This window comes from Piliocolobus tephrosceles, chromosome 16 (genome assembly GCF_002776525.5).
Source record: "Piliocolobus tephrosceles isolate RC106 chromosome 16, ASM277652v3, whole genome shotgun sequence".
NCBI classification, from domain to species: Eukaryota; Metazoa; Chordata; class Mammalia; order Primates; family Cercopithecidae; genus Piliocolobus; species Piliocolobus tephrosceles.
In genome coordinates, this window is record NC_045449.1 from 2823574 (window position 1) to 2850927 (window position 27354).

The window sequence follows — 27354 nt, forward strand, 5'->3', positions numbered from 1 at the left end:
GCCTCCCAGGTTTACACCATTCTCCTGCCTCAGCCTCCGGAGTAGCTGGGACTACAGGCGCCCGCCACCTTGCCCAGCTAGTTTTTGTATTTTTTAGTAGAGACGGGGTTTCACCGTGTTAGCCAGGATGGTCTCAATCTCCTGACCTCGTGATCCGCCCGTCTCGGCCTCCCAAAGTGCTGGGATTACAGGCTTGAGCCACCGCGCCCGGCTGGGAGGAAGATTCTGTAATAATGGTCTGGAAGGTCCTAGGAGGAGGGGCAAATATAGCCCCCATGGCAGTCCTGAGATGCTGGGAAGCAGCCAGGTCTCCCTGAGGGTGGAGAAGGTGGGGAGGGAGGGGAGACGCTGTTTGAAGGGAAAGTATTGTTAGTGGCTGTGTCACCGAGAGCAAGTTATTAAAATTGTCCTATATGCCCAGCCGTGTGTAGACGACAGGCTCATCTTCTATGCATTTAGGGAACTTATGAGCTTGCGGATGCAAGGCTGACACTTGCCTGAGTGATGAGGGGTAGGGGATGGTAGATAATTAAGTGCCCAATTGCTTGGAGCAAAACTGGGATTTTCACCTCTAGTCAGTGGGATCCTGGCACTCTAGGAAGCTGGCAGGGGGTTTGCAGCCCACCCAGCCTTCTCTCCGGTGGCTCCTCAGATCTTCCTTCTCCCCCAGCTGGAGTCCCCTTCCCACAACTTTCCCCCACACAGGGTCTCTCTGAGCACAGCATTTAGCCCCAGTTAACCAGCCTCAGAGTGTCCTGTTGTGTAGAGGCTGCCAGGCTTGTCTTTTCATCTAGATTGGTTGCTTTCTAGGGTGGGGGTCTTGTTTTATTCTCCCTCTGTCTCTGCAATGGCTGATACCCATGGGTGGGGTGTCTGTTCCATTTCAGTTGAGACTGCTGAAGCCACATTTCCCGGTGTTTAAGTCTATACCCTGTGCCCCCTGGGTCCAGCCTCCGAGGATTCACTGTTAGTAAGAAGCTCACGTATGGGGCGCTGATGGCCATGGAGTGCCCGCGTGGGCCTTGAGCCTGGGCTCCATCTCTCTTCATCTTGCATTTGTGGAAACTGAACCTCAGAGCAGTGAAGTGCCCGGGTCGCTTTGCTAGTTGTGAAGAGCTGAAACTGGAACCCAGGATTCCCGATTCCTAGCCCAAGAGTCTAGGAATTGCGAGAAGGCAGAAGCTTTGGACTCCTTCAGTCCTGGGTTCAGGTTCTAACCCTGACACCTTCTAGCTGAGTATCCTCGGTCAAGTCGGTTTCCCTCTCTGAGCCTTCATTTCTTCATTGAGGGGAGAAGGGGACGTAAAGATAATACCTATTGTGGCCGGGCATGGTGGCGTACACCTGTAGTCCCAGCTATTCGGGAGGCTGAGGCAGGAGAATCTCTTGAACCCGGGAGGCGGAGGTTGCAGTGAGGGGAGATTGCGCCTCTGCATTCAGCCTGGATAACAGAGCGAGACTCTGTCTCAGAAAAAAAAAAAAAGACAGTACCTCTAGCAAAGGCAGCACTGGAGGAGAGAGGGCCCAGTGCTGGACAGTGGCTCTGCGGTAGGTTATTAGGGGAGGGAGTGGTGTGGCAGAGGGGGACGGGAGGAGGTTTGCTCTCCTGCCTCGGGGCTGTTCCCAGACAGGGATGACTAATGCAGGCCGAACAGAACAGACTTCTGCCCTCACTGCCCCCACCCGCCATCCACCCAGTGTGCCAACTGGGACAGGGTCTGTAGGGCCACCCAGGTGGCTTTCTCTGTGTGTGTGAGAGGAGCGCCTGTCTAGTGGGAAAGGCCGTCCCACGCCCTCCTGAACAATGCTGCGAGGTGACTCAGCCCAGGGAAGTCCAGAGAGGCAGCGTCTCAAACTACCCAGTTAACAAGAGCCCTGCTGTCCACAGAGTGCGGGGCACCTCATGCACTTGGTGAGCCGGTGACCCGGCTTCAAATCTAGGCCCTGCCACTCACTGGCTGTGTGACCTTAGGCAAGCAGCCTCCTGCTGGGGCCCCGGTGTCCTTGCTGGTGGATAGGTGCCGTGAGTTTCAAAGGAGACCACAGAGAGAGCTGACTTGGGAAGGTTAAAATCCCTGTGCGTTAGTGTTGTGATCAGGCAGAAGCTGCCTCTGGACTCCTGCTTCAGAGGGGAAGTGTTTCTTCTAGTTTGTGCACCGTCTCGTACTGTCACCCGATTTTCTCAGACAGTCTTCGAATCACCACGTGTTCCCCTCCTGCACAACACAGTTAAGTCAGAACTCAATGATAGAACCGGGACTGGGACCAGGTGCAGTGACTCACACCTGTAATCCCAGCACTTTGGGAGGCCAAGGCGGGTGGATCACCTGAGGTTGGGAGTTCAAGACCAGCCTGGCCAAAATGGAGAAACCCCGTCTGTACTAAAAATGCAAAAAATTAGCTGGGCGTGGTGGCACATGCCTGTAATCCCAGCTACTTGGGAGACTGACGCAGGAGAATCACTTGAACCCAGGAGGTGGAGGTTGCAGTGAACCGAGATCCCACCACTGCACTCCGGCCTGGGCAACAAGAGTGAAACTCGATCTCAAAAAAAAAAAAAAAAAAAAAAAAAAAAAAAAAAAAAAAGAGGCTGGGTGCAGTGGCTCACATCTGTTATCCCAGCACTTTGGGAAGCCAAGGTGGGTGGATCACCTGAGGTCAGGGGTTCAAGACCAGCCTGGCCAACATGGTGAAACCCCATCTCTACTAAAAATACAAAAATGAGCTGGGCATGGTGGCGCATGCCTGAAATCCCAGCTACTTGGAAGGCTGAGGCAGGAGAATTGCTTGAACCTGGGAGGTGGAGGTTTTCTGTGAGCTGAGATCGTACCACTGCCCTCCAGCCTGGGTGACAGAGAGAGACTCTGTCTCAAAAACAAACACCGAGACAGGCGGATCAGGAGGTCAGCAGATCAAGACCACCCTGGCTAACATGGTGAAAACCCGTCTCTACTAAAAAATACAAAAAATGAGCCGGGCGAGGTGGCGGGCGCCTGTAGTCCCAGCTACTCGGGAGGCTGAGGCAGGAGAATGGCGTGAACCCGGGAGGTGGAGCTTGCAGTGAGCTGAGATCCGGCCACTGCACTCCAGCCTGGGCAACAGAGTGAGACTCCGTCTCAAAACAAATAAACAAACAAACAAAAAACAAACAAACAAACAAAAAGAACTGTTGGATAGGGCACTGCTCCCCAGAAGTGAATTCTTCAGATACTTGTAGATAAATTCCCTTAGTCGAGTCCCAGGCATCATATCTGATCCTTGCAATCATCCTTGCATTAGTGGAATGAAAGGTGAGTGTCTAATCCTCATTTTACAGATGACACTGGGGGCTCCAAGAGGCTATGCTTTGTCAAGGGTCACAAATATAAGCTTGCAGCAGAGTGAGGGCCAGCACCAGGCCTCCTGCCTGTCCCCTGAAGGCCTGTTGGCATGGGGTCTAGAGCGCTGGCTCTGACACCAGCAGGTATGACTTCCCATGTTTCCCTTCCCTTACTGGCTCTGTGATCCTAAGACATATATATATATATAAATTTGAGACGGAGTTTTGCTCTTGTTGCCCAGGCTGAAGTACAATGGTGTGATCTTGTCTCACTGCAACCTCTGCCTCCCGGGTTCAAGCAATTCTCCTGCCTCAGTCTCCCGAGTAGCTGGGATTACAGGCATATGCCACCACGCCTGGCTAATTTTGTATTTTTAGTAGAGACGGGGTTTCTCCATGTTGGTCAGGCTGGTCTTGAACTCCTGATCTCAGGTGATCTGCCCGCCTTGGCCTTCCAAAGCGCTGGGATTACAGGCATGAACCACTGCGCCCGACAAGACAGATATTTGCTTTGAATGATAACACCGCCTCCTTCATAATGACCCACAGCATTTATTATGTACCAGTCAGTGTTCCAAGTGCTCAACCCATTGTTAACCTTTAACCTTCACCACCATAGTCGATACTATCATCGTTCCCATTTCACAGATGAGAACACTGAGTCACTGAGAGATTTCTGTGACTTGCCAAGGTCATCAGGCTGATAGGTGGCAGTGTTGGGATTTGAACTGTGGTGATCTGTCTCAAGTCTGTGCTGTTAGCCCAGCGGTGCTGCTGCCTCGCCTGAGGGTGCTGGGAGGCCCGCCCGTGGCCAGGTGTGATGTGTGCAGGCCCAGCCCGGGCCAGCTGTTGCTGCTGCTCTTGTTACTAACCCCCTGTGAGGCCAGGTGCTCTTGATCTGGCCCTTTCTTCTGATCTTTGCTTTTCTGTGGATCCTGTTTTCCTTGTTTCTATAGGGGATCAAGCTTGAAGAACAGAAGCCGGGACCCCAGAAGAACAAGGTGGGCTGGGTGGGGGAGGGGGTGGCCCGATGGCCTGGTGAGGGGCCAGGGTGAGAGGAAGGCAGGAGGAGCTGCCAGGGTGCTGGGGTCTTCTGTCTCACACCTGTCTAACTCTGACTCACACCACGGCCGCTTCATGACTGCCTTGTTAGACCAGTGCACGGTGGGCAGCAGAGGGGTCCTGGCTTGATGCCTCAGGGCAGCTTCAGAGCAGGCTGGGGGTGGAGGCCGCGGTGGGACCTCAGGCTCGGCTGTTTGGCCCGGCTCTTCCCTACCCTGTGCAGTGTATAAGGGTGCCAGGCTCTGCCCCGGGTTCCAGTGGGCAGTCAGCTCTCAGCTTCAGGTTCTGTTTCCCAGCCCAGGGTGCCGCTTCTCACTTGGAGGCCAGTCCCCCTGCCTGGAAAGAGGTGCTGGGGGAGACTAGGGTCGTTTTCCAGAATGAGCGTTCTAGGATGAGAAGCTGGTATTATGCGGGGTGAGAAGTTCAGCGCCTTCGGATACTGCATCGTCAGCAGGCAGGGTTTATGTTCCGGTTCTCTCAGTTTGGAGAACAGGGGGGATGTCAGATCCCAGAGCTGATTCTGAGCTGTTCTTCCATCGAATGTTCCTCCCTCAAAGCCCCAGTGTATCCCCCTTGTAAGACCTGGAAACAGCGGTCAGACTTTATGGGCGCTGCCGGGACTAACGGTGGCACCATCTGATTTGTCTTGCAGGATGACTATATCCCGTACCCCAGCATCGACGAGGTAGGCGCCTTCCCTCCCTCCCACCTGCTCTGGGTCCCTTCCCTGGGGAAATGATGGTGATGGGCTGTGCCCAGCCACCCATGGGAGAGCACCTTGGGCCTGGGACCTCTCTTCCTGTCTTTGCCTTTGTATCCTCAGCTTCTCCGTGTGTTAAGTTTGGGATGCTCATTTAGGCCTTGCAGCCCTGGGGCTACAGGATTGGCGAATGAAATGTGGGCCTTGGAGGAGGGGGTTCATGTCACTGCCTGTGCCTCAAGTACCAGTGGGTACCAGGCCCCACTCCTGGGAGCAGTGCAGAGGGGACACCGCCACTGGCCCCTCCCTCCCCTGCGGTCCCAGGGCCAGCTGCAGCACAAGACCCTCCCTCTACCTTCAGGTTGTGGAGAAGGGAGGCCCATACCCTCAGGTCATCCTGCCACAGTTTGGGGGCTATTGGATCGAGGACCCGGAGAACGTGGGCACCCCAACATCGCTGGGGAGCAGCATCTGTGAGGAGGAGGAAGAGGACAACCTCAGCCCCAACACGTTCGGCTACAAGCTCGAGTGCAAGGGTGAAGCCAGGGCCTACCGGAGGCACTTCCTAGGGAAGGTGAGGCTGGGGGACAGGAGCTGCTGGGGTTGGGGGCAGAGGCTGGGGACCCTGGGAGAGAGGAGGTACCAGGGGTCAGGGGAGAGGGGGTGAGCCTGGGGTAGGCTGGCAGAGAGGAGCTGCCGGGGGTTGGGGGGGAGGCTAGGGACCCTGGGAGAGAGGAGCTGCTGGGGGTGAAGGGGAGAGGCTAGGGGAGGCTGGGGGAGAGAGGCACTGGTGGGGACGGGGAGAAGGGTTGGGGCCCTGGGGGAGAGGAGCTGTGGGGCACGGGCAGGGGAGGGACTGGCGGCCCTGGGAGAGAGGAGCTGCCCGGGGTGGGAGGAGGGCACAGTGGCCCACGGTCCTCTATCCAGTGCCCCCCTTTTCCTTTGCCTCTTACCTCCTTCCCAGTCTGTCCTTTCATTGCTGCCTGCTGCCGTCTTAGTTGGAGAGGTCTGACTGGCTCTGTCCTGGGATAGGGGACACGGGGCAGGGGAGCCATGCAACGGTCAGGGAGGTCCAGTGTTGTGAGTCCTTGTGGGGACCACCCCCTGCAAATGTTTCAGGAGGTGATGGAATGGGTAGTGTTTGGGGTAAAGGACGGTTGGTGGAGTTTTGACTGCTCAAGGAAAAATATGTTCTCACACCTCAGAAGTCTGTTTCCATCTAAATCACGCAAATCTCTCCATCCTCATTTCGTCAGGTCCTCTGAGTACTTGTACTGCATAGTGTCTGTGAGCCTCTGATAGCTTAAAAGTGACAAAATTACATTTAAAAAAATATATTCTGCCCTTCGGACTTACCGGGTTCTTGATGTACTGAGGGCAGATTCTGGAAATCTGTAGCCTGAGGCCGCTTTGCAGAGTCTCACATAAGGGGAGGCTGCATCAGAGCCCCTGGGTCTTGTTAGCATGCAGATTCCAGGGCCCCAGCAGGTCTGGGGAGCTGTATTTTTCGCTTGTGTTCCCCTAGCCAGGGAGTGACCCACTGGCCCAGGACACCTCCCAGCTCCTCTGGCTGGAGGTACCGGGGTTCCTCCTTGCTGTCTTGCCCCAAATAGTCTGAACTGGTGAGGGCCGCCCCCTGGGAATGAGAACGTGGACTCAGTGTCTTGTGTTCAAGAACTTGCCCTTCAGAGTCAAGGCAGATGTGCGTTTGAACCCTGGATCTATCCCTTACTCGTCGTGTGACCCTAGGCAGTGATTTAACCTCCCGGACCATTGGTTTTCCCATCTGTGAAACGGGGATGATGTTCTCTCCCCAATAAAGTTGTGGGCAGGCCGGGCGCGGTGGCTCAAGCCTGTAATCCCAGCACTTTGGGAGGCCGAGACGGGCGGATCACGAGGTCAGGAGATCGAGACCATCCTGGCTAACACGATGAAACCCCGTCTCTACTAAAAAAATACAAAAAACTAGCCGGGCGTGATGGCGGGCGCCTGTAGTCCCAGCTACTCGGGAGGCTGAGGCAGGAGAATGGTGTGAACCCAGGAGGCGGAGCTTGCAGTGAGCTGAGATCTGGCCACTGCACTCCAGCCTGGGCAACAGAGCGAGACTCCATCTCAAAAAAAAAAAAAAAAAAAAAAAAGTTGTGGGCAGGAGTGAAGGAGACAGGGGGTATTCAGCCCCTAGCACCGTGCCTGGCGCCTCCTGAGGATTCGGCCGGCGGTACCTGTTAATGTCGTCATTGTCGTCAGTAGCATCCTTCTCTTTCTTGTTGCTGTGGGGCTTCACGCTCCTGGTGAAGGAGGTGGTTTGGGGAGAGCATATCTGGAAGGTTTCTTCTTCCTTCCTGCTCACACCCGGTTTCTCTTTTTAGGATCATCTAAACTTCTACTGTACTGGCAGCAGCCTGGGGAACTTGATCCTGTCCGTCAAGTGCGAGGAAGCAGAGGGGATCGAGTACCTCCGGATCATCCTCAGGTAGGGCTGTTGTGCTGCTTGAGGCCACTCCTCTTCCAGGCAGGGTGGTGTGGGGGCTGGGATGGGACTCAGAAATACCAGACTGACCAGTCTGGTCTGGGTGTGCTGGTGGGGACAGGCCTGCTGGAATCCTGGGGCTACGTCTGAAGTTGCCTAGCAGGGAGACCCACGTGCTCCACCAACTGACAGAGGGGCATCCAGGTCTCCAGGTCACCCGGACTGTACCCCTCCCTGCCCGTCTTTCTTACAAGTCCATGGCTCAGAGGAAGACGGGAAGAAAAGTAGGGATGGTTCAGTGTGACTCATCCTGCTGAGACGCAGTTCCGAGTCCTGGGAGAGGGTTCGCCAGAGCGCTGCCTGCGGTATACGTCTCGCCAGGAAAAATAGTGTTTGTTGTATGGGCTGGGTTCCCTGAGACGCAGGGATGTTCACAACAGGAACACTGATTTACGGCCGAAGCCAGGGCACCTCTCTCTGGATTGTGACCTTCTCAAGGGCAGGAACTGGAACTGGTTTCTGTTTGGCTTAGCTAACATGTCTTGTAAAACCTCCTCTGTGCCAGGAACTGTGATAGGTGTTAGAGATACCATGATGGTTAAGACTTGGTGCCTGTTCTCTGAAAGGCGTATGGTTTCACGAATGTAATGTGTGTCATGGGTATGATGTTAGCAATATGCACAGGTTGCTATGGGGGCACAAAGGTCTCTGTGTCTTATTTATCTCTGTCCCTGGTGGGGTAGTGCTCAGCCGAATACTGTGAACCTGTCAAGCTCTCAATCCTTATTTGTGGAGTCTAATTGAAAATTCATAAAGGTATTTGGAAAAGAGCAATCAGATTTTTTTTCCTGCCCAAATTTTGAGATAAATATGGGAGGGAACAAGGACACACAACTCCACTTTGGGAAAGGCGAGGGGCCGTGGTTTGAGAATGTTCTCGGCACCCATCCATCCAATCTTAATTTGTTTCTTATCAAGAAAGGAAGCAATTTTCTCTACAGAGGTTCACTTGGCTGGAAATCATATTTGTAAGGCATGGAAGAGTCAATTAAATAGCAAGAGCCAATTTTCTGAGGGGTTAATACCTGGATCTCCATCTCTAAATAGGATTTCCAGCTAGGTGAACCTCTGTAAAGAAAATTGCTACCTTAATACAATTCAGACCAAGATTGGGTAGGATTTTTGAATAAGATGACAGTGGAATACAAAGATCTAACCCCCTCTTTCTAACAGTGTATCCTACATTAGGACTGGAAATGCTGCTTTGGGGCTGGAAGCTAGAGAAAGATGCCAGGCACACAACACATACTTTGATGGTTTTTCTTTTTTGTTTTGTAATCTATGGGAAAGTTAGGACTAAAAGTAGGTGAATATTGAGAGTTGAACCCCAGTTTCCCTTCCTTAGAAAGCAGTATCATGGCCAGGCACGGTGGCTCACGCCTGTAATCCCAGCACTTTGGGAGGCCGAGGCGGGCGGATCACGAGGTCACAAGATCGAGACCATCCTGGCTAAGATGGTGAAACCCCCTCTCTACTAAAAATACAAAAACAAACAAACAAATAAAAAACAAAACAAAACTAGCCGGGGATGGTAGCACGCACCTGTAGTCCCAGCTACTCAGGAGGCTGAGGCTGGAGAATCACCTGAACCTGGGAGGCAGAGGTTGCAGTGGGCCAGGATCATGCCAGTCGAGCCTGGGCAACAGAGTGAGACTCTGTCTCAACAACAACAACAACCACCAAAAAAAAAAAAAAAAAAAAAAGAAGAGGAAGGCAGTGTTGTATGGGAATATATGCAGTTGGAGATTCTAGAAGAATCCTGTCCTCTTTAGGAATGAGAGTGAGCCCTAGAACAGCCAGGGATCTTTCCACATGGAATTATGTTGTGGGTCAACAGCATTTGAAATCAATGCCCCAGGAAGTCCAAGGGCAAGCTCAAATGTGGCTCTCCCAGATAGAAAGCTAGTGGGTAGGGTGGTGACGAGAAGCCGTATACCAGCTCAGAAGTTGGGCAGTCACATCATGTACTTGGAGTGATTGCCAGGCCAAATTGGAAACCAGACATAAAAAATTGGCTCCACGGTTTAGCAGCTTTGCCAGACACAAAGAAGAAATTATCCAGAAATGAAATTCCCCTGCTGGCAGTGACTGCTGTCCAAACTTCTTCCTCATTCCCCATAGACTTCTGGATTTTTTAATTGATGTACCAAATTTATAACAAGCAGCTCTCCAGTCTAAGATCTAAGTATTCTAACAACCTGTGTGTGCCATGAGAGTAGCTAAGAAGAATCTATCCACAGTTTGGAGACAACAAGCCTATATGGATTTCTTCTGTTTCACGTTTGGATATAAAGAAGAAGAAATTTTATGGGTTTGTAAAAGAAGAGATTCTGCATCTAAAAAAACATAAACTAGTTAGAGAATAACAGAGTTTTGAAAAGTACTTACTTTTACAGAAAGCCAGGTAAATTTGAGATATTTATTAACTTTGAATTTTCCACAAACCTCTAGAAAAAATACACACTAAGAAAGGAAAGATAGAGTGAGCCATCAGAATGGGAGAAAACAATTGCTGGTTAAGTTAGGGAGATAATAAAAGAAAACTAAAAATAGTCAAAAAGAATTTTAAATGGTATATGAAGCAGTAAAAAGCAGAATCTACTTTGTAGAAAATCCAGTTATTAATATGGGGAACAAGTTTAAGAAACTCTCACATAATTCAAAGGAAACACAACAAGTTTAAAATAATGAGTGAGATTACGATGAATATGGAGGGTAGTGAGTAGGAATTACACATGAATAATTGATGTTGTTAAGCTGATTGAAGACTTAAATCTGAAAATCAAAATGACTCACCCATTAACAGACAAAGTCAATGAAAGGAAATTAATTGCTGGATGTACTTTGATGAAAATTTAGTATTTCATAGATATAAAGTTACTAGTAGAATGGAAGCATTCCAAATAGTAAAAGAAGACAAAGAAAATACACATGTAGAAAAAGAAAATAAAGGAATAATAAATAAATATGATAGAAGTGTGAGTACATATGTAATGATAATAAATATAAATGAGTTAAATTCCATTGTTAAACAACAAAGATTCTCAATTTGGGCCATCTGTCCAAAAAACCTATACATATTGATCTATATTTTATTAAAGAAAGTGAGAATATTTGAAAATTGTGAAGAAAAAGAAAAGTCAAATATAAAAAGAAAGCAGGAGTGGCAATATTAGTATAGAAAAGTAGAATTCAAGGCAAAAAAAAGTAATCGGTGTGATAAAGAGGGCTATTATGCATCTTTTCATAAAAGGTAAAATCAATAATGAAGATATTTTATATTGTCAATAGTATATATTATAACATAGTATATGTGTATGTACTTATGTATGTAATGATGGAAAAATTCACAGAATACAATTGTAATGGTAGATTTTTAACACACATCACTTGACATATCAATACTAGAGTTAGAAATGATATTTATTCATCTTATTAATGTCAATTATATACATATTTCTCTCTCTCTCTCTCTCTATATATATATATATATCTGTTTCTGTATCTAACTATCAGACTTTGATCCTCTAACAGATGTTGCTTCTTTTCAATTGCCTTTGGAACGCTTACACAAATTGACTGCATAGTAGATCAGTGGTTTTCTGTGGACCTGCTACATCAGAATAATTTTGGATCTTTAAAACAAAGTAAAACAAAGCAAATACAAACAAACAAACTCAAGAAACAAAAACCAAAACCTAGACTTCCAGGCTCCAACCCAACCATTTGAAACACACACACTAAATAAATAAATAAATAAGATATGTAAATTTTTTTTTTTTTTTTTGAGATGGAGTCTCTCTCTGTTGCCCAGGATGGAGTGCAGTGGCGCAATCTTGGCTTTTTGCAACCTCCGCCTCCCAGTTCAAGCGATTGTCCTGCCTCTGCCTCCCAAGTAGCTGGGACTACAGGTGCATGCCACCACGGCTGGCTAATTTTTTTGTTTTCAGTAGAGACGGGATTTCACCGTGTTTGCCAGGCTTTTCCGGAACTCCTGACCTCAGGTGGTCCACCCACCTCTGCCTCCCAAAGTGCTGGGATTACAGGCGTGAGTCACTGCATCTGGCCTAAATATATATATTCTTATTTCTTTCCTTATTTCCATAGGATTCTATAGAATTCTGTAACTTGCTTCTCTTAACAATATATCTTAGAGATTTTTCCATATTAGCATATAGAGAATATCTTAATGTATTTTACTGCTGCATACTATTCCATTGCATGGATGTGAAATAATTTATTTAATACATCCCCTGGGCCAGGCATGGTGGCTCACATCTGTAAGTAATCTCAGCACTTTGGGAGGCTGAGGCAGATGGATCATCTGAGGTCAGGAGTTCAAGACCAGCCTGGCTAACATGGCAAAACCCTATCTGTACTAAAAATTGAAAAATTAGCTGGGCGTGGTTATGTGTCACTATAACCCTAGCTACTTGGGAGGCTGAGGCAGGAGAATCACTTGAACCCAGGAGACGGAGATTGCAGTGAGCTGAGATGGCGCCACTACACTCCAGCCTGGGCGACAGAGCGAGACTGTCTCAAAAAAAAAAAAAAAAAAAAAAAAAAATACATCCCTTGTTAATGACCATTGCCAATATTTTGGTAACACGGTAATGATTAAATGAATAACCTTGTGCAGACGTCAGTTTTTATGGATTATGATGGTTTCTCAGATGAGATAGCTAGGTTACAACATAACTGCATTTGTATTTTGATAGATAATGTTAAATTACCCTTGGTAGGGGCTGTATAAATTCGAACTTTCACCAGCAACGTATCAAAGTGCTTTTTATTCCAAAGCCTCTTGAGTAGAATGTATTGTCAAACACTTGGATTTTTGCCAATCTGATAGATGAGAATTGTATTTAGTGTTGCTTAAATTTATAATCTTAATATGAATCATGTTGGACATCTCTTCATATACTTAAGAACCGCTTCTATTTATTTGCTGTGAACTGTCTGTTTATAAGCTTTGCTTCTTTTTAAATTGGGCTGTTATTTAAGATTCTATTTTTTAAAATCTTGGCTAGGCACACTGGCTCATGCCTATAATCCTAGCACTTTGGGAGGCTGAGGTGGGAGGATCATTTCAACCCAGGAGTTCAAGACCAGCCTGGGCAACATAGGGAGATCCCATCTCTTAAAGAAAAAAAATTAGCTGGGTGAAGTGGCACATACCTGTGGTCCCAGCTACTCAGGAGGCTGAGGCAGGAGGATTGCTTGAGCCTGGGAGGTAGAGGCTACAATGAGCCGTGGTTGTGCCACTGCACCACAGCCTGGGTGACAGAACAAGACCCTATTTTTAAATAAATAAATTAAATCAATCAATCAACCTATATAACTAACTTACTTGTAGGTAATTATTGATAGCAGTTATATTTAGGAACTTTTGAACCATGAAGTAAACCTAAATACATTTCAAAGAGCAAACTCTCTGCTGAATGTATTCACCTTCAATTTGATGGTAAAACTAGCAATGAATAACAAAATAATGATTTTAACAACCCACTAAACCACTCAGAAGTAAACAGTACCAATACTTTCTTAAGGAGCGTTTTTTTTTTTTTCCTTTGGGAGACTGAGTCTCGCTCTGTTGCCCAGGCTGGAGTGCAGTGGTGCGATCTCAGCTCACTGCAAGCTCCGCCTCCCGGGTTCACGCCATCCTCCTGCCTCAGCCTCCCGAGTAGCTGGGACTACAGGCGCCCACCACCTCGCCCGGCTAGTTTTTTTTGTCTTTTTTAGTAGAGACGGGGTTTCACTGTGTTAGCCAGGATGGTCTGGATCTCCTGACCACGTGATCTGCCCGCCTCAGCCTCCCAAAGTGCTGGGATTACAGGCATGAGCCACCGCGCCCGGCCTCTTAAGTAGCTTTTAGGCCAAAGGGAATAGAAGCTGCAGTTACAGAATATTTATAAAGTAATGACATTTATAAGATTATACATAAAACCTTTGGGTTGTATTCAAAGCAATCCTTAGAAGAAAATTCATTACCTTAAATGGTTTCCTATTAAATAAGAAAAAAACTACCAGGCGTGTTGGCTCAGGCTTGTAATCCAAGCATTTTGGGAGGCTGAGGTGGGAGGGTCACTTGAGTCCAGGAGTTCGAGACCAGCCTAGACAATAGAATGGACCTCATCTTTACAAAAATAAAAATAATAATAACACAGTAAAATAAAAATAAGAATGGTACTCACGAGTTGTTATTGTTGTTAGCATCTTCTCCAGGTCTCATTTTCCTTCTCTGTGAAATGATGATGGGAGCAAGTACCTTGAAATTATTGAGTGCTTACGTGTCCTGGTGAGTGAGGACTCGACATATTGCAGCTGCTCAGTAATGGTGGCTATTATTATTATTATTATCAATATTGTTACCTAAAGAAAGCCAGAGGAAGGAATTCAGAAAGATTAAAGCAGAAATAAATAAACTGGAAATAAAAAGAATTTGAGACTTGATACACCTAGGTTTCTTTTGGAAGAAGCAATAAGATAGGTAGTTAGCTAGTCGAATATAGATGAGAAGAGAAAATAAGAATATACAAAATTAGTTATAAAAAGATGCATGACCACAGATGTGGAGATTAAATGATTACTAATGGATGCTGTGTTCAACTCATGCTATTAAATTGCTTCTGTTTCTAATTTTATTTGAAATTTTATTTGAAACAGATGCCTTTCCAGGAAAGTTTGCCAGACGTAACTTAAGATGAGGTAAAAAAAAAAAAAAAAAAAAACCTGAACAAACCAGTAACTGGGGAACAAATTGAAAAAGTTCTCAAAGAATTATCTCTTCAAATGTTTCTAGATCTAGATGGCCTTGCAGGAAGGTGTTTTAAACTTTAAAGGAACAGATTTTATGTTATTTAAACTATTCAAGAGAAAAGAAAAAAAGAAAAATATGGAAAGCTTCCCAATTAATTTAATAATGCTTAAAAGATCTTTATGGGCTGGGCACGGTGGCTCATGCCTGTAATCCCAGCACTTTGGGAGGCCAAGGTGAGCAGATCACCTGAGGTCAGGAGTTCACGACCAGCCTGGCCAACATGGTGAAACTCTGTCTCCACTAATAATACAAAAAAATTAGCTGGGCTTTGTGGTGCACACCTGTAATTGCAGTGTGTCGAGATCGTGCCATTGCACTCCAGCCTGGGCAACAAGAGTGAAACTCCTTCTCACAAAAAAAAAAAAAAAAAAAAAAAAAAAGATCTTTTTGAAAAAAATCAGTCAAATGAGATACAAAAACAAAGAGGTAGGGGCCAATATTCCTTATGAATATAGAAATCAATGTTCTAAGTAAAGTATAGTCTCAGAAACTCAAATCTAAGTAGACTATGAAGAATAATTCACAGTAGCCAAGAAAGAGTTATTTTACGAATGCAGGATGGTTAATATTAGGAAATTCATTCAGTGTTTGTTTATCCAAGGCTTCATATATGCCAGACTTTGTCTAGTTGTAGAGATGCTGTCAGGAATGAGTTCTTGTTACTTGCCCATAGAAGGCATTCAGTCCAAATGCACTGCATTTTAGAGATTCTTGTTTCTGTTCTCGGTCTTACGTATCTTCTTCTTAGGAACATGGATCACTATAGGCTAGTGAGAGTGATGCGAGGCATAGGTGGTGAGGGAGAACTGAAGGGAATGTGGAGGGTGTGTCTGAGTGTGTGTAAGGTTGATAAATGATGCTAGAGAAGTAAGAAAAGGCTAGATCCTATACCGATGATGTTTAGGAGCTCGGATTTTATCCTAAGAGTCACAGGAGAGGTACTGAAGGGAGAAGGTCATGATCAGATTTGCACAGTAGAATGATCACCCTGGCGCCGGGCGCGGTGGCTCACGCCTGTCATCCCAGCACTTTGGGAGGCTGAGGCAGGTGGATCATGAGGTCAGGAGTTCGAGACCAGCCTGGCCAACATGGTGAAACCCTGTCTCTGCTAAAAATGCAAAAATTAGCCAGGCATGGTGGCAGGTGCCTGTAATCCCAGCTGCTCGAGAGGCTGAGGCAGGAGAATTGCTTGAACCCGGGAGGAAGAGGTTGCAGTGAGCCGAGATAGTGCCACTGCACTCCAGCCTGGGCAACAGAGCGAGACTCCATCTCCCAAAAAAAGAAAATAAAAGAGAATGACCACTCTGGCTAGAATAAGAAGAATGGCATAGAGGAAAGGCAAGGCCAAAAGCAGGAAGGTGAGTCAGGAGGCTGCTGTGATGAGCCAGGTGATGATCACAGGTGATGATCCAGACCACCAAGACTGCCTGATGCAAAGGCCGCTAGAGCCTGTGCTAAGCACCAGCCATGATGGGGACTGAACCAAGGTGGTCTGCACTGAGAGTACAGGAAAGGAGGTGGAAAATTCCAAAACAGCTGGGAAAAACCCAGGAAGACATTCAAAAACACCAACAAGTGGGAGATGAATTTACTGCAGATGAAATTCAAATAATGGTCCACTTTCAAAATGACTTAGATATATTTAAGATCTTAATAAGATAAAGAACGAACAGCATCTGTAAAATGGTTCATAAATTGTGATGCAGAGAAATGAATCAAGATCTCATGGTTGTAAAACAGGCCGGGCGCGATGGCTCACTCCTGTAATCCCAGCACTTTGGGTGGCCAAGGCAGGTGGATCACCTGAGTTCAGGAGTTTGAGACCAGGCTGGACAGCATGGCGAAAGCCTGTCTCTACTAAATATATAAAAACTAGCCAGGTGTGGTGGCGGGTGCCTGTAATCCCAGCTACACAGGAGGCTGAGGCAGGAGAGTCACTTGAACCTGGGAGGTGGAGGTTGCAGTGAGCCAAGATCACACCACTGCACTCCAGTCTCGGTGACAAGAGCAAGACTCCATCTCAACAAACAAAAGGAAGACAGTAAAATTGTTGGAACTCAAGAAATAATTGTAGAAATAAACTTAACACATGGGATAAAATCTAGTCTGTTTAAATAATGAATTTATGAATTGGAAGATAGACCCAAGGAATTCCTGCAGAACTCAGCACAGATCGAGAGATGAAGTATATGAAAAAGAAGATATCTGGATAATAGACTGGGAGGCCCCAGCATTTGTCTCAAAGACATTCTAGAAGGAAAGAATAGTCTAGTGAACAAATACCCAAAAAAGTATTAGCTGAGAATGTTTCAGAATTGAAGAAGGCACACACCATGCTGCTGAAAGTGATTTAAAAACAAAACAATACTTCCAGACATGTTGAAGGGAAACATCAGAGATAAAAGATTTTAAAAATTTAAAAAAATTTAAAAAGCTGTCTGAGGATACAGGTAAGATAATCTATGATCTAATGAGAACTAGGCTGAGAATAGATTTCTCCTTATCCATGATAGTTGTTAAAGACAATGGGGCAATATCTTTCAAGTGTTTAAAAAAGGAAAGAAGGAAAATAACCCTCAACCTAAAATTCTATACCTAGAAAAGCCAAAGACAAAGTAAAACTGCTTTTAGACATAAAAAGATGAAGGGAGTGTCCCACTCGGGCTCTTTCTGAAAGAATTACTGAAGGATATACTTCAGTCAGAAGAAAAGAAAAACCAGAAAAGATTTAATTAGAAAATGATAAGAAATAGGTAAAGTATGTTGATAAATTTAATTACTGATGGTAAAAAGTGATTTTTTTTTTTTGCATGTTTAAAAGGAGGCTTGAACTAAATTTATAAACAGAAGTAGCAAGGACAATGGGAAGGAAAAAATGTTCAGTGGAAAAGGCATACTCTGTTGTTTCTTGTTTATGCCCCTCAGGAGAGAGAATACAATCTTAGAGTTTGATGAAAAAAATATAAATAGGTGTATTGGAAGATATAGAAATACAGTCTATAGCAAATTAGTAGGAGATACAAAGAGAATTAACAAAAAGAAAGCAAAAAAAAAAATTCAATTGCAGGTAGGAAAGGAAGAGAAAAAAAAGAAAGAAAACACAGGGAATAGAAAATATAAAATGATGGTTTAGAAATAATTTCAGGCCAGTCATGGTGGCTCACGCCTGTAATCCCAGCACTTTGGGAAGCCAAGGTGGGCGGATCACCTGAGATCGGGAGTTTGAGACTAGCCTGGCCAACATGGCGAAACCCCGTTTCTACTACAAATACAAAAAATTAGCTCGGCATGGTGTCATGTGCCTGGCATCCCAGCTACTCTGGAGGCTGAGGCAGGAGAATTGCTTGAATCTGGGAGGTGGAGGTTTCTGTGAACCGAAATCATGCCACTCTATTCTAGCCTGGGTGACAGAGCAAGACTCCGTCTCAAAAAAATAAAAAATAAAATAAAAAATAGTTTCAAATATGATAGTAATTGCAATAAGTATAAATAGATTAAATTAGCCTATTACAATATCAGCCTATCAGATTGAATTAAAAATATAGCTGTATTTTACTTATAAGAGACATACCTAAAGAAAAATGGTGTGGAAAGATTTAAAATAAAGGGATGGAAAAAGATAACGCTGAAAAATACCATGAAAGTTGGCATAGCAATAGTAATATCAGACAAAATAGATTTTCAGGACGAAAAGACTAGGGATGATGTACTCCTTTGTAACGTGGAATACTTCTTCCCCACTCCTGATGTTTCCTGTGGCATAGAGGGAATACTTTTCGTGTAACACCTGGGCTGTCTTCGCCCTCTTTGATGGGCATGTTTGGGAGCAGGAACTCACATGTGTAACTGTGTTCCTTCCCCCTTTTCCTCTTGGACCGACTGCCCTGAGGGTGATCTCCTGTGCAGTAAGTCTCACCCAGCAGCCTCATGGGAGGGGGCTTGCCCCTGGCCAGCACTGCCTGTGACTGGGTGGGTAAGTTGGGCTGATTCTGGTATTTAGTTAGACCCGTTTCATCTTCACTCTAAGCTGTGTGCTCCCACGTGGTAGTGATTTTGACTCCGAACACCTTACTGTGTTGTTTGTTTGCTTTTGAATTTGTTCAGAAACTGGGCAGGGAAACAGTCGTTTTCCCAGGTCCCCCAGAGGCCTTGGCTTATGGGATAATAAAGAGGGCACGTTCTGTTCTTCATCACCCAGATGTTCTGTGAACATGCTCTGTTCACCCAGAATATCTAACAGTCATGAACTTGTACTTAATAACATGGTCTTGAATTTTAAAAAGCAAAACGGAGAGAAATAGAAGGAGAAGTAGACAGATACTCAGGTATAGTGGGAGATTTTGACGACATTGCTGAGAAACCAGTGGATTGAGCAGGCAGAAACTTGTGAGGTTATGGAAGACTTGAACGATACAGTTAACAAATTCGATCTTGGCTAACGTATTCCTGCTCTTAACAAAAGAAAAAATACAGTTTTTCAAGCTCATGTGGAGTGGGAAAAAGTAAAAGTCCATGTATTAAAGTCAACACATTTCAAATAATATCATTTAGATTATGTTCCTTGAATATAAGACAAATTATCAACAAGTAAAATACTGGAGGGGAAAAAAATCTCATATTTGGAAAGCTAAAAACATTAAAAAAATAACTAATGGACTAAAGAGGAAATCACAAAAGAACTGACAAAATATTTAGAACTACATGACAGTGAAAATACTATGTATCAGATTGTGTGGGCTGCAGTTAAAGTGGTATTTAGAGAGAGATGTATAGTTCTAAATGCACTTTAAAAAAAGATTAAATGAGTAAGTATGTAGATCAGGAAGTTGGAAAAAGAGTAGTAGAAAAACTCTGAAGAAAATAGAAGGAAAGAATTAAAAAAGACAAGAACAGACTACTGAAGTAGGAAGCAAAAATAAAAAAGGATAGAGATGGTAAAAGAAAAAGCCCAAAAGGTATCTCTTTGAAAAGACTAGTAAGATCGATAAACCTCCAGCTAAAACTGATAAGGGAAAACAAGGAAAAGATACCAACAGGCCGGGCACAGTGGCTCACGCCTGTAATCCCAGCACTTTGGGAAGCTGAGGCAGGTGGACCATATGAGGTCAAGAGTTTGAGACCAGCCTGGCCAGCATGGTGAAACCCCATCTCTACTAAAAATACAACAGAATTAGTCGGGCACCTGTAATCCCAGCTACTCGGGAGGCTGAGGCAGGAGAATCACTTGAACCCGGGAGGCGGAGGTTGCAGTGAGCTGAGATCGCGCCGTTGCACTCTAGTCTGGGCGACAAGAATGAAACTTCATCTCAAAAAAAAAAAAAGACAAGATACAAATAGTATTGCAGCAGTAAAGGTGAGGACAATTACAAACAGAGATGAAGTCTTCAGAGAATACCAAAAACAACTTTGTACCAACGTGCTTAATGCTTCTATATAAAAATATAAATTACCAAAATTGACTCAATAAGGAGTAGAAAACCTAAACATTTACCACTGAAGAATTTGAATTAGTCCCCAAAAGTATCCTCCTATAAAAACAGGAGGTCTAGAGGTGTCACAGACTAGTTTTAGCAAACCTTTAAGGAATGAGAAAATCTCATTTAAACTATTTAAAAGGATCAGGCTGGGCGTGGTGGCGCATGCCTGTAATCCCAGCTACTCAGGAGGCTGAGGCAGGAGAATTTCTTGAACCCGGGAGGTGGAAGTTGCAGTGAGCCGAGATGCACCACTGCGCTCCAGCCTGGGCAACAGAGCCAGACTCCGTCTTAAAAAAAAAAAAAAAAGGATGAGAAGCTACCTAGCAATTTTATAAGACTGGAATAACACCTTGATATCAAAACCTGGAAAGGAAAACACAAGAAAATAAAAAATAGGCCGGTGTTGCTTTTGAACAGAGCTGTGAAAATCTAAATAAAATACAGTAGTCTCCTCATATTCGTGGGGGAAATATTCCCACCCCAGTGGGTGCCCGAAATGTCAGATAGTCCCAAACCTGATTGCCATCAACAGAAACACCTCTGTTTATATCTTTCGCCCACACATGTCATCCTTTTTTCATCTTTTTTTTTTTTTTGAGACAGAGTCTCACTCTGTCGCCCGGGCTGGAGTGCAGTGGCCAGATCTCAGCTCACTGCAAGCTCCACCTCCTGGGCCCACACCATTCTCCTGCCTTAGCCTCTGGAGTAGCTGGGACTACAGGCGCCCGCCACCACGCCCGGCTAGGTTTTTGTATTTTTTAGTAGAGACGGGGTTTCACCGTGTTAGCCAGGATGATCTTGATCTCCTGACCTCGTGATCCGCCCCTCTGGGCCTCCCAAAGTGCTGGGATTACAGGCTTGAGCCACCGCGCCCGGCCTTTTTTTCATCTTAACTAATCATTTATGCACTGTGGCCATAACTTTTGCAATTTGAGGTGCAACAGCAAAACTAGCAATAATTTTCTTTTTCCTTCTTCACAATTTCATCCGTACCATGGATCTCAGCAACCTTAGCATAGAATTTTCTTTCCTAATTAAGAATTTTTACCTTTCGACTTAAAGGAGGCACTTAACAGTTTCTCTTTGTCATATCCGAAGTGCCAGCATCACTCATGGGCCTTGCACTTTGGGGCCATTATTAGTATGATAAGGGGAGGGTGACTTGAACACAGGCAGTGAGATACTGCAAAGGTCCATCCGATCACTGAGATGGCCGCTAAGTGATCGATGGGTAGGGAGCGTGTAGGGCGTGGATACGCTGGACAGAGGGAGAATTCACGTGCCAGGTGGATGGACTGGGACGGTGGAAGATTTCATCATGCTATTCAGGACAGCACAAAATTGAAAACTTATGAATTATTTCTGGAATTTTTCACTTAATATTTTTTTGGCCGTGGTGGACTTAGGTTACTGAAACTGGATAAGGAGGACTGCTGTATTAATAAATTGAATTCGGCCGGGTACCGCGGCTCACCCTGTAATCCCAGCCCTTTGGGAGGCGGAGGCGGGTGGATCACCTGAGGTCAGGAATTCGAGACCAGCCTGGCCAACATAGTGAAACCCTGTCTCTACTAAAAATATAAAAAATTAGCCAGGCATGGTGATGGGCACTAGTAATCCCAGCTACTTGGGAGCCTAAGGCAGGAGAATCTCTTGAAACCGGGAGGCAGAGGTTGCAGTGAGCCAAGATTGCGCCATTGCACTCCAGCCTGGGCAACAAGAGCGAAACTCTGTCTCAAATAATAAATAAATAAAAATAAAAATTAAAAAAATTCAGGATATTAAAAATAATATGTTAGAAGTAAGTGGAGTTTTACCCGTGGAATCAAAAAATGGCTCTACAGAAATGTAATTCACCAGGTCAACAGATTAAAAACCATATGGTTATCTCCTCAGATGCAGAAAAGCATTCAGTAAAATCCAGCATTTTCGTAGTGTGCTAAATCTATCAGGGGAACAGGCTAAATTTAGACGCTCATGGTGAATCCCTTTATGAAGCAGATTTCATCCCACTTAGATTTTGAGTAAACCCAGATTTTGAAATACTAGGTTTTCTTTTCATAAAGGTTTAATTTCATGACAGAACCCAAATATATCCAGAAGCTGTGCACAGTTCTTTGGGAGAACAGAAAAACCTACAAACAAACCAAAAAATAATGGCCACCTTATTTGCATTTCCCGTATTTCAGTGGCAGACAGATGTGTCGGGCGTTTTTCTTTTTTTTTTTTTTGAGACAGAGTCTTGCTCTGTTGCCCAGGCTGGAGTGCAGTGGCGTGATCTTGGCTCACTGCAATCTCCGCTTCCCGGGTTCAAGTGATTCTCCTGCCTCAGCCTCCCAAGTAGCTGGTATTACAGGCATGCGCCACCATGCCCGGATAATTTTTATATTTTTAGTAGAAACAGGGTTTCACCATATTGGCCAGGCTGGTCTCGAACTCCTGACCTCGTGATCCACCCTCTTTGGCCTCCCAAAGTGCTGGGATTCCAGGCGTGAGCCACCGCCCCCAGCCAGGAGTGTTCTTTAAGTAGCTGCCTCCCCAGCATACCTAAGTAGGATTCCGTTTTCGCACCATGCGAGTGTGGTGCCCAGTGTGTGGCTGGCCCACCTGAGGCCGATGGGGCCTCAGAGAGTCCTGAAACCAGTGTCCTGTGTGCTGCGGTCTCAGCCACCTTCCTCATTGACCGTTTCTTTTCTTCTTTTTTTTGAGCTGGAGTCTCACTCTTGTTGCCCAGGTTGGAGTGCAGTGGTGCAATCTCGACTCGCTGTAACCTCTGTCTCCCGGGTTCAAGAGATTCTTCTGCCTCAGTCTCCCAAGTAGCTGGGATTTACAGGCATCCGCCACCACGCCTGGCTAATTTTTTTTGTATTTTTAGTGGAGATGGGGTTTCACCAGGTTGCAGAGGCTGGTCTCAAACTCCTAACCTCAAGTGATCCGCCCTCCTTGGCCTCCCAAAGTACTAGGATGACAGGCCTGATCCCCTGCGCCCTCACTGACTGTTTCTTAGGGATGTCCTTTCTTCTCCCGTCCTGTGCAGGTCCAAACTGAAGACGGTGCATGAGCGAATCCCCTTGGCTGGACTGAGCAAGCTTCCCAGTGTCCCTCAGATTGCAAAGGTGAGAAACCAACCAACCTGTGAGAGAAGGCGGCTTCCTCTCTCAGCCCAGGGCTGGCCTCTGGAGTGGGGTGCAGGCGTATCCTGGGTAGGCTCAGCCCTTAGGGAAGGGGAGGCCGCTTTGCTCTTTGGCCCTTGACTGCACTGATGGGGGTCAGGGAGGGCTGTGGGCAGATACCTCTGTCTTTCCTACATCCTCCATAGCTCATCCTTGTTGCGGAGACTGCTTAGAAACAGTATCCTCCATGAACAGCTAGTTTGGGAGGTGAGAAAAGTAGAAAGATGGGCTGGATGTGCTGAGCGCCATAGGACTTCCGTGGAGGGGTGGGGGCGGGGTGGCCAGGGGAGTCTTCACAGCAGAGGAGAGGCCTGAGTTGGGCTGAAAGATGATCCAGATTGAGCACCCCCTTGAGTGAGGAGCCTGCGAACCTGGGAACTGAGTTAGCAAAGTGGGGTGAGCAAGATAGCTGGGTTGGTTGGACCCTCACTCTGGGAGCAGAAATGTCACAGAACTGTGCTGGATACCTTTGGTGGCAGTCGTGGGCTAGATAGTTTTTGGCTTTATCTTCAGGCCGGAACGGAGACGGGCCTCAGGCTTTGTCTAATCCCTTCCCACACTTTATCAGGAAACCCCGGAAAGGGTAGTCGACTTGCCTGGGCACGTGTTAGTGAGCAGCAGTCAGAATCCCAGCCCAGGCCTCCTGACCCACGTGCCTCGCCCTCCCATGCTGCGTTGTCCCGGTGGGCAGAGGAGCCAACCCAGGCCTCCTGACCCACGCGCCTCGCCCTCCCATGCTGCGTTGTCCTGATGGGCAGAGGAGCCAGCCCAGGCCTCCTGACCCACGTACCTCGCCCTCCCATGCTGCATTGTCCCGGTGGGCAGAGGAGCCCAGATGTCCTCTACAGATGTCATCCCTGACCTGTGTGTTCTTCTGCCTTTCAGGCTTTCTGTGATGATGCAGTGGGACTGAGATTCAACCCTGTCCTATACCCCAAGGTGAGGACCTTCATGCTCCCAGCACAGGGGCCCTGCTGCTCTGCGAGGATTTGCAGACCTGTGGCTCTTTGGGGAGTTCTCTGCATCGCTGTGGGGTTTCATGGGATCTCCATGATAAGCTTCCATGTCTCCCTCTCTTCCTGCCCACCCCTTCACAAGCTGGTCCACTGGGAACCCATCCTCAGCCATGCCCAGGTCTCCAGCCCAGCCGAATTGGTCCCCAGGCTGCTGTGAAGGTGACAGAGGGTAGCAGTATTGTAGCTTCTCCAGCACACCTCAGTGGTACCTCCCTGAGGCCAGTGCTGGAGGGGGATGTGACTGTAGCTGGCGGCTGGTGCAGATCCAGTCTGCTGTCACAGAGGGGCAGGAAGTAGAGCAGGCAGACACCCACTAAGAAGAGAAAGGCCAGACAGCTGCCCCCCGCATTACCCGTGTTACTGCAGCTCTCAGGCCGTATGAGCCTCTGCTGCCTTCATTTATAAACCGGCTGGTTTTCTTTTCTTTCTTTTTTTTTTTTGAGATGGAGTCTTGCTCTGTCGCCCAGGCTGGAGTGCAGTGGCCGGATCTGTGCTCACTGCAAGCTCCGCCTCCCAGGTTTACGCCATTCTCCTGCCTCAGCCTCGCGAGTAGCTGGGACTACAGGCGCCCGCCACCTCGCCCGGCTAGTTTTTTGTATTTTTTAGTAGAGACGGGGTTTCACCGTGTTAGCCAGGTTGGTCTTGATCTCCTGACCTCGTGATCCGCTCGTCTCGGCCTCCCAAAGTGCTGGGATTACAGGCTTGAGCCACCGCGCCCGGCCAACCGGCTGGTTTTCTGATACCAGTTTCCTTTGCATTGGTCTGATATTGACCCCAGTTCTCATATGGGAATGTGAGTGGGAAGAGAAGCAATAATAATAAACCCACTGAAGAATAATTGTGGCATGAGAGGACTTACGTCCCTCACAGGCAGTGAATTGCTTGAAATTGGCCACAAGAAAAGATCCCGTGCATCGGCTGCCTCTTCCTGGGCCGGCAGGCTCTGGAGAGGGACAGCAGAAGCAGAGCTGTGCTTCTGAGCTTCTGGGTCACACTGTAGCAGCTGAGGCCTGCTGGGGCCGGCTCTGTCTATCCTCTGAGTCCCAACTCTGACAACCAGGACCCATGAGATGAAATGTCAGGTGAGGAAGAGAGGCCCCATCCCAGCGGAGACATCCAGAATCCCCTGGAACAAACACCTTTTTTTTTTTTTTTTTTTGAGACAGAGGCTTGCTCTGTCACCCAGGCTGGAGTGCAGTGGCATAATCTCGGCTCACTGCAAGCTCCACCTCCCGGGTTCAAGCGATTCTCCTGCCTCAGCCTCCCAAGTAGCTGGGACTGGAGGCGCCCGCCACCATGCCCAGCTAATTTTTGTATTTTTAGTAGACATGGGAATTTCACCATGTTGGCCAGGATGGTCTCGAACTGACCTCAGGTGATCTGCCCTCCTTGGCCTCCCAAAGTGCTGGGATGACAGGCGTGCGCCACCGTGCCCGGCTGGAACAAACACTTTCAGTGTCCATGATCGGGCATGTCACTCTCAGAAGCAGCCATGTATCCATCTGCAGGGGCTGAGCGAATGGCGGAGTCCTCTCCTGCACAGAGCCTTTCGTCTTCCACGTGCCTCTGTTGTGGTATTTTAGCATCTGTTGATACCGGAAGCATGCTACACTTCATTGAACATTTTTTCTCATTGAGACTGACCTCCCCTTTATAATGACAATGGAATGAGTGGGGTTTAACCAAACATTAAAACCCCATCATAAAGGTCTAACTTAACTACAGGTTTGGCAATTTTGGTTGTCAACTCATAGCCACCGAGAGAACCAATGGTGTTTATTTTCCCCGTTCTCTCTATCGCTTGGAAAGCCTCGGGCCTTGGTAGTAATGGAAGAGCAGCTGTATTTTCATGTTTTCTATATTTGAAGGACCGCTGGGTCCGGCTGGGATGTACATCTGGCTGAGACGTGCGCATGTGTGTGTTTTTAAAATTTGCAGAGTTTAGACCGTCCTTTGGAAGTTCTCCATGGCCTGGTGCCTCTCCCTGGCAGGACAGCTGTTCCTCGCCAGTGACTCACCCAGGCAGGAGTGGAGGGAGGCTCCAGGGTCGGGCAGCAGCGCCCTCGCCGGGGGAGCTGCGAAGCGCCCGTTTCCCCAGACAGCTGACAGCTGAGAGCCTCCCAGAGATACACAGTGTGTGGCAACTTCACACAGGCCACAGATTCCAGCCAATAAGTTGTTCCTGGTTTGTTCTTCTCGCATAATGTGTAGTTGAATCCCTCCTTTTCTTTTTTTTTCTTTTTCAAATGTCACATTTCATGTTGTCACCACTGTACTTCAAATCTACATTGTGCAAAGTGACCAGAAAGCACACCACGGTAATGGACCAAACTGTGAGAGACTGCACCTTTCACCCCAGTGCCGTCTGGGGATCTTTTGATACTAAACACGTTTCTCATTCAAGCGATTGAAATGCGTTAGTTGGGTGGATTCTCGGGAGCCTCATAAAAAAAAAAACAAAACAAAAACAAAGATATTGCGCCATCCTTGTTTAGTAATGTAGTGTTTGTGTCTTTCGTAGCAAGTAATTACTTCATTGAAGTTAAAACTTCCAAGCGTTAACTTATTAGTAGTCTTCAAATTCAGCTGAGATCACTCAAGTGGCAAGTACTCTGCTAAACACAGATAACTTAAAATAACTTTAACAGTTAATTGTCCATAACACCCACCAAGGTTGTTTTCCTAGACCAGTTTTAAGACGATCCATTAGTATTCCTTGCACAGGTGAACAATGATACTCAATTTTCTTGTCTTTTTATTTTTAATGTAAAAGTTAGAAGGGACCTTCAAGTTTCAAGTCTCCACACTGAGAATCCCTCCTTTTTATTGCTGAGATTATCCCAACAGCTCCCGAATCTTTTCTTCCCCAGTAAGCTGGTTCAGCTCTGATATTTCTGGAGGGTCATATAGCTGTTGATGATGATGGTGATGCTAGCTGCTCTGTGCTCAGTTCTTTCTTATTGAATCTTCATAACCGCACATCTGCATTTAACAGAAGAGGAAACTGAGCTCCAGAGAAGCAGCTCACTCAAAGCTACATAGGTAAAAACAGTGGATTCAAAGCTGAAGTTTAGTCTGGGCATGGTAGCTCATGCCTGTAACCTCAGCACTTTGGGAGGCCGAGGTGGACGGATCACGAGGTCAGGAATTCGAGACCAGCCTGGCCAACATGGTGAAACCCTGACTCCACTAAAAATACAAAAATTAGCCAGGCGTGTTGGCGCGTGCCTGTAATCCCAGCTACTTGGGAGGTTGAG

The 27354-nt window shown here is 46.7% G+C and overlaps 1 protein-coding gene across 4 annotated transcripts in view; it reads left to right on the top strand.

Moving 5' to 3' along the window:
• Positions 1 to 27354, top strand: part of RAP1GAP2 (RAP1 GTPase activating protein 2) — a 238936-nt gene that overhangs the window by 186626 nt on the left and 24956 nt on the right. For 2 of the 4 annotated variants that reach the window (XM_026449613.1, XM_026449609.2), the window contains 6 exons: positions 4276 to 4320; positions 5034 to 5066; positions 5443 to 5655; positions 7451 to 7554; positions 22946 to 23024; positions 23967 to 24020. In XM_026449613.1, the coding sequence (XP_026305398.1) occupies positions 4276 to 4320; positions 5034 to 5066; positions 5443 to 5655; positions 7451 to 7554; positions 22946 to 23024; positions 23967 to 24020 (528 nt within the window). The remainder of the gene's footprint in view (positions 1 to 4275; positions 4321 to 5033; positions 5067 to 5442; positions 5656 to 7450; positions 7555 to 22945; positions 23025 to 23966; positions 24021 to 27354) is intronic. The other 2 variants (XM_026449608.2, XM_026449610.1) reach the window with 1 other exon arrangement.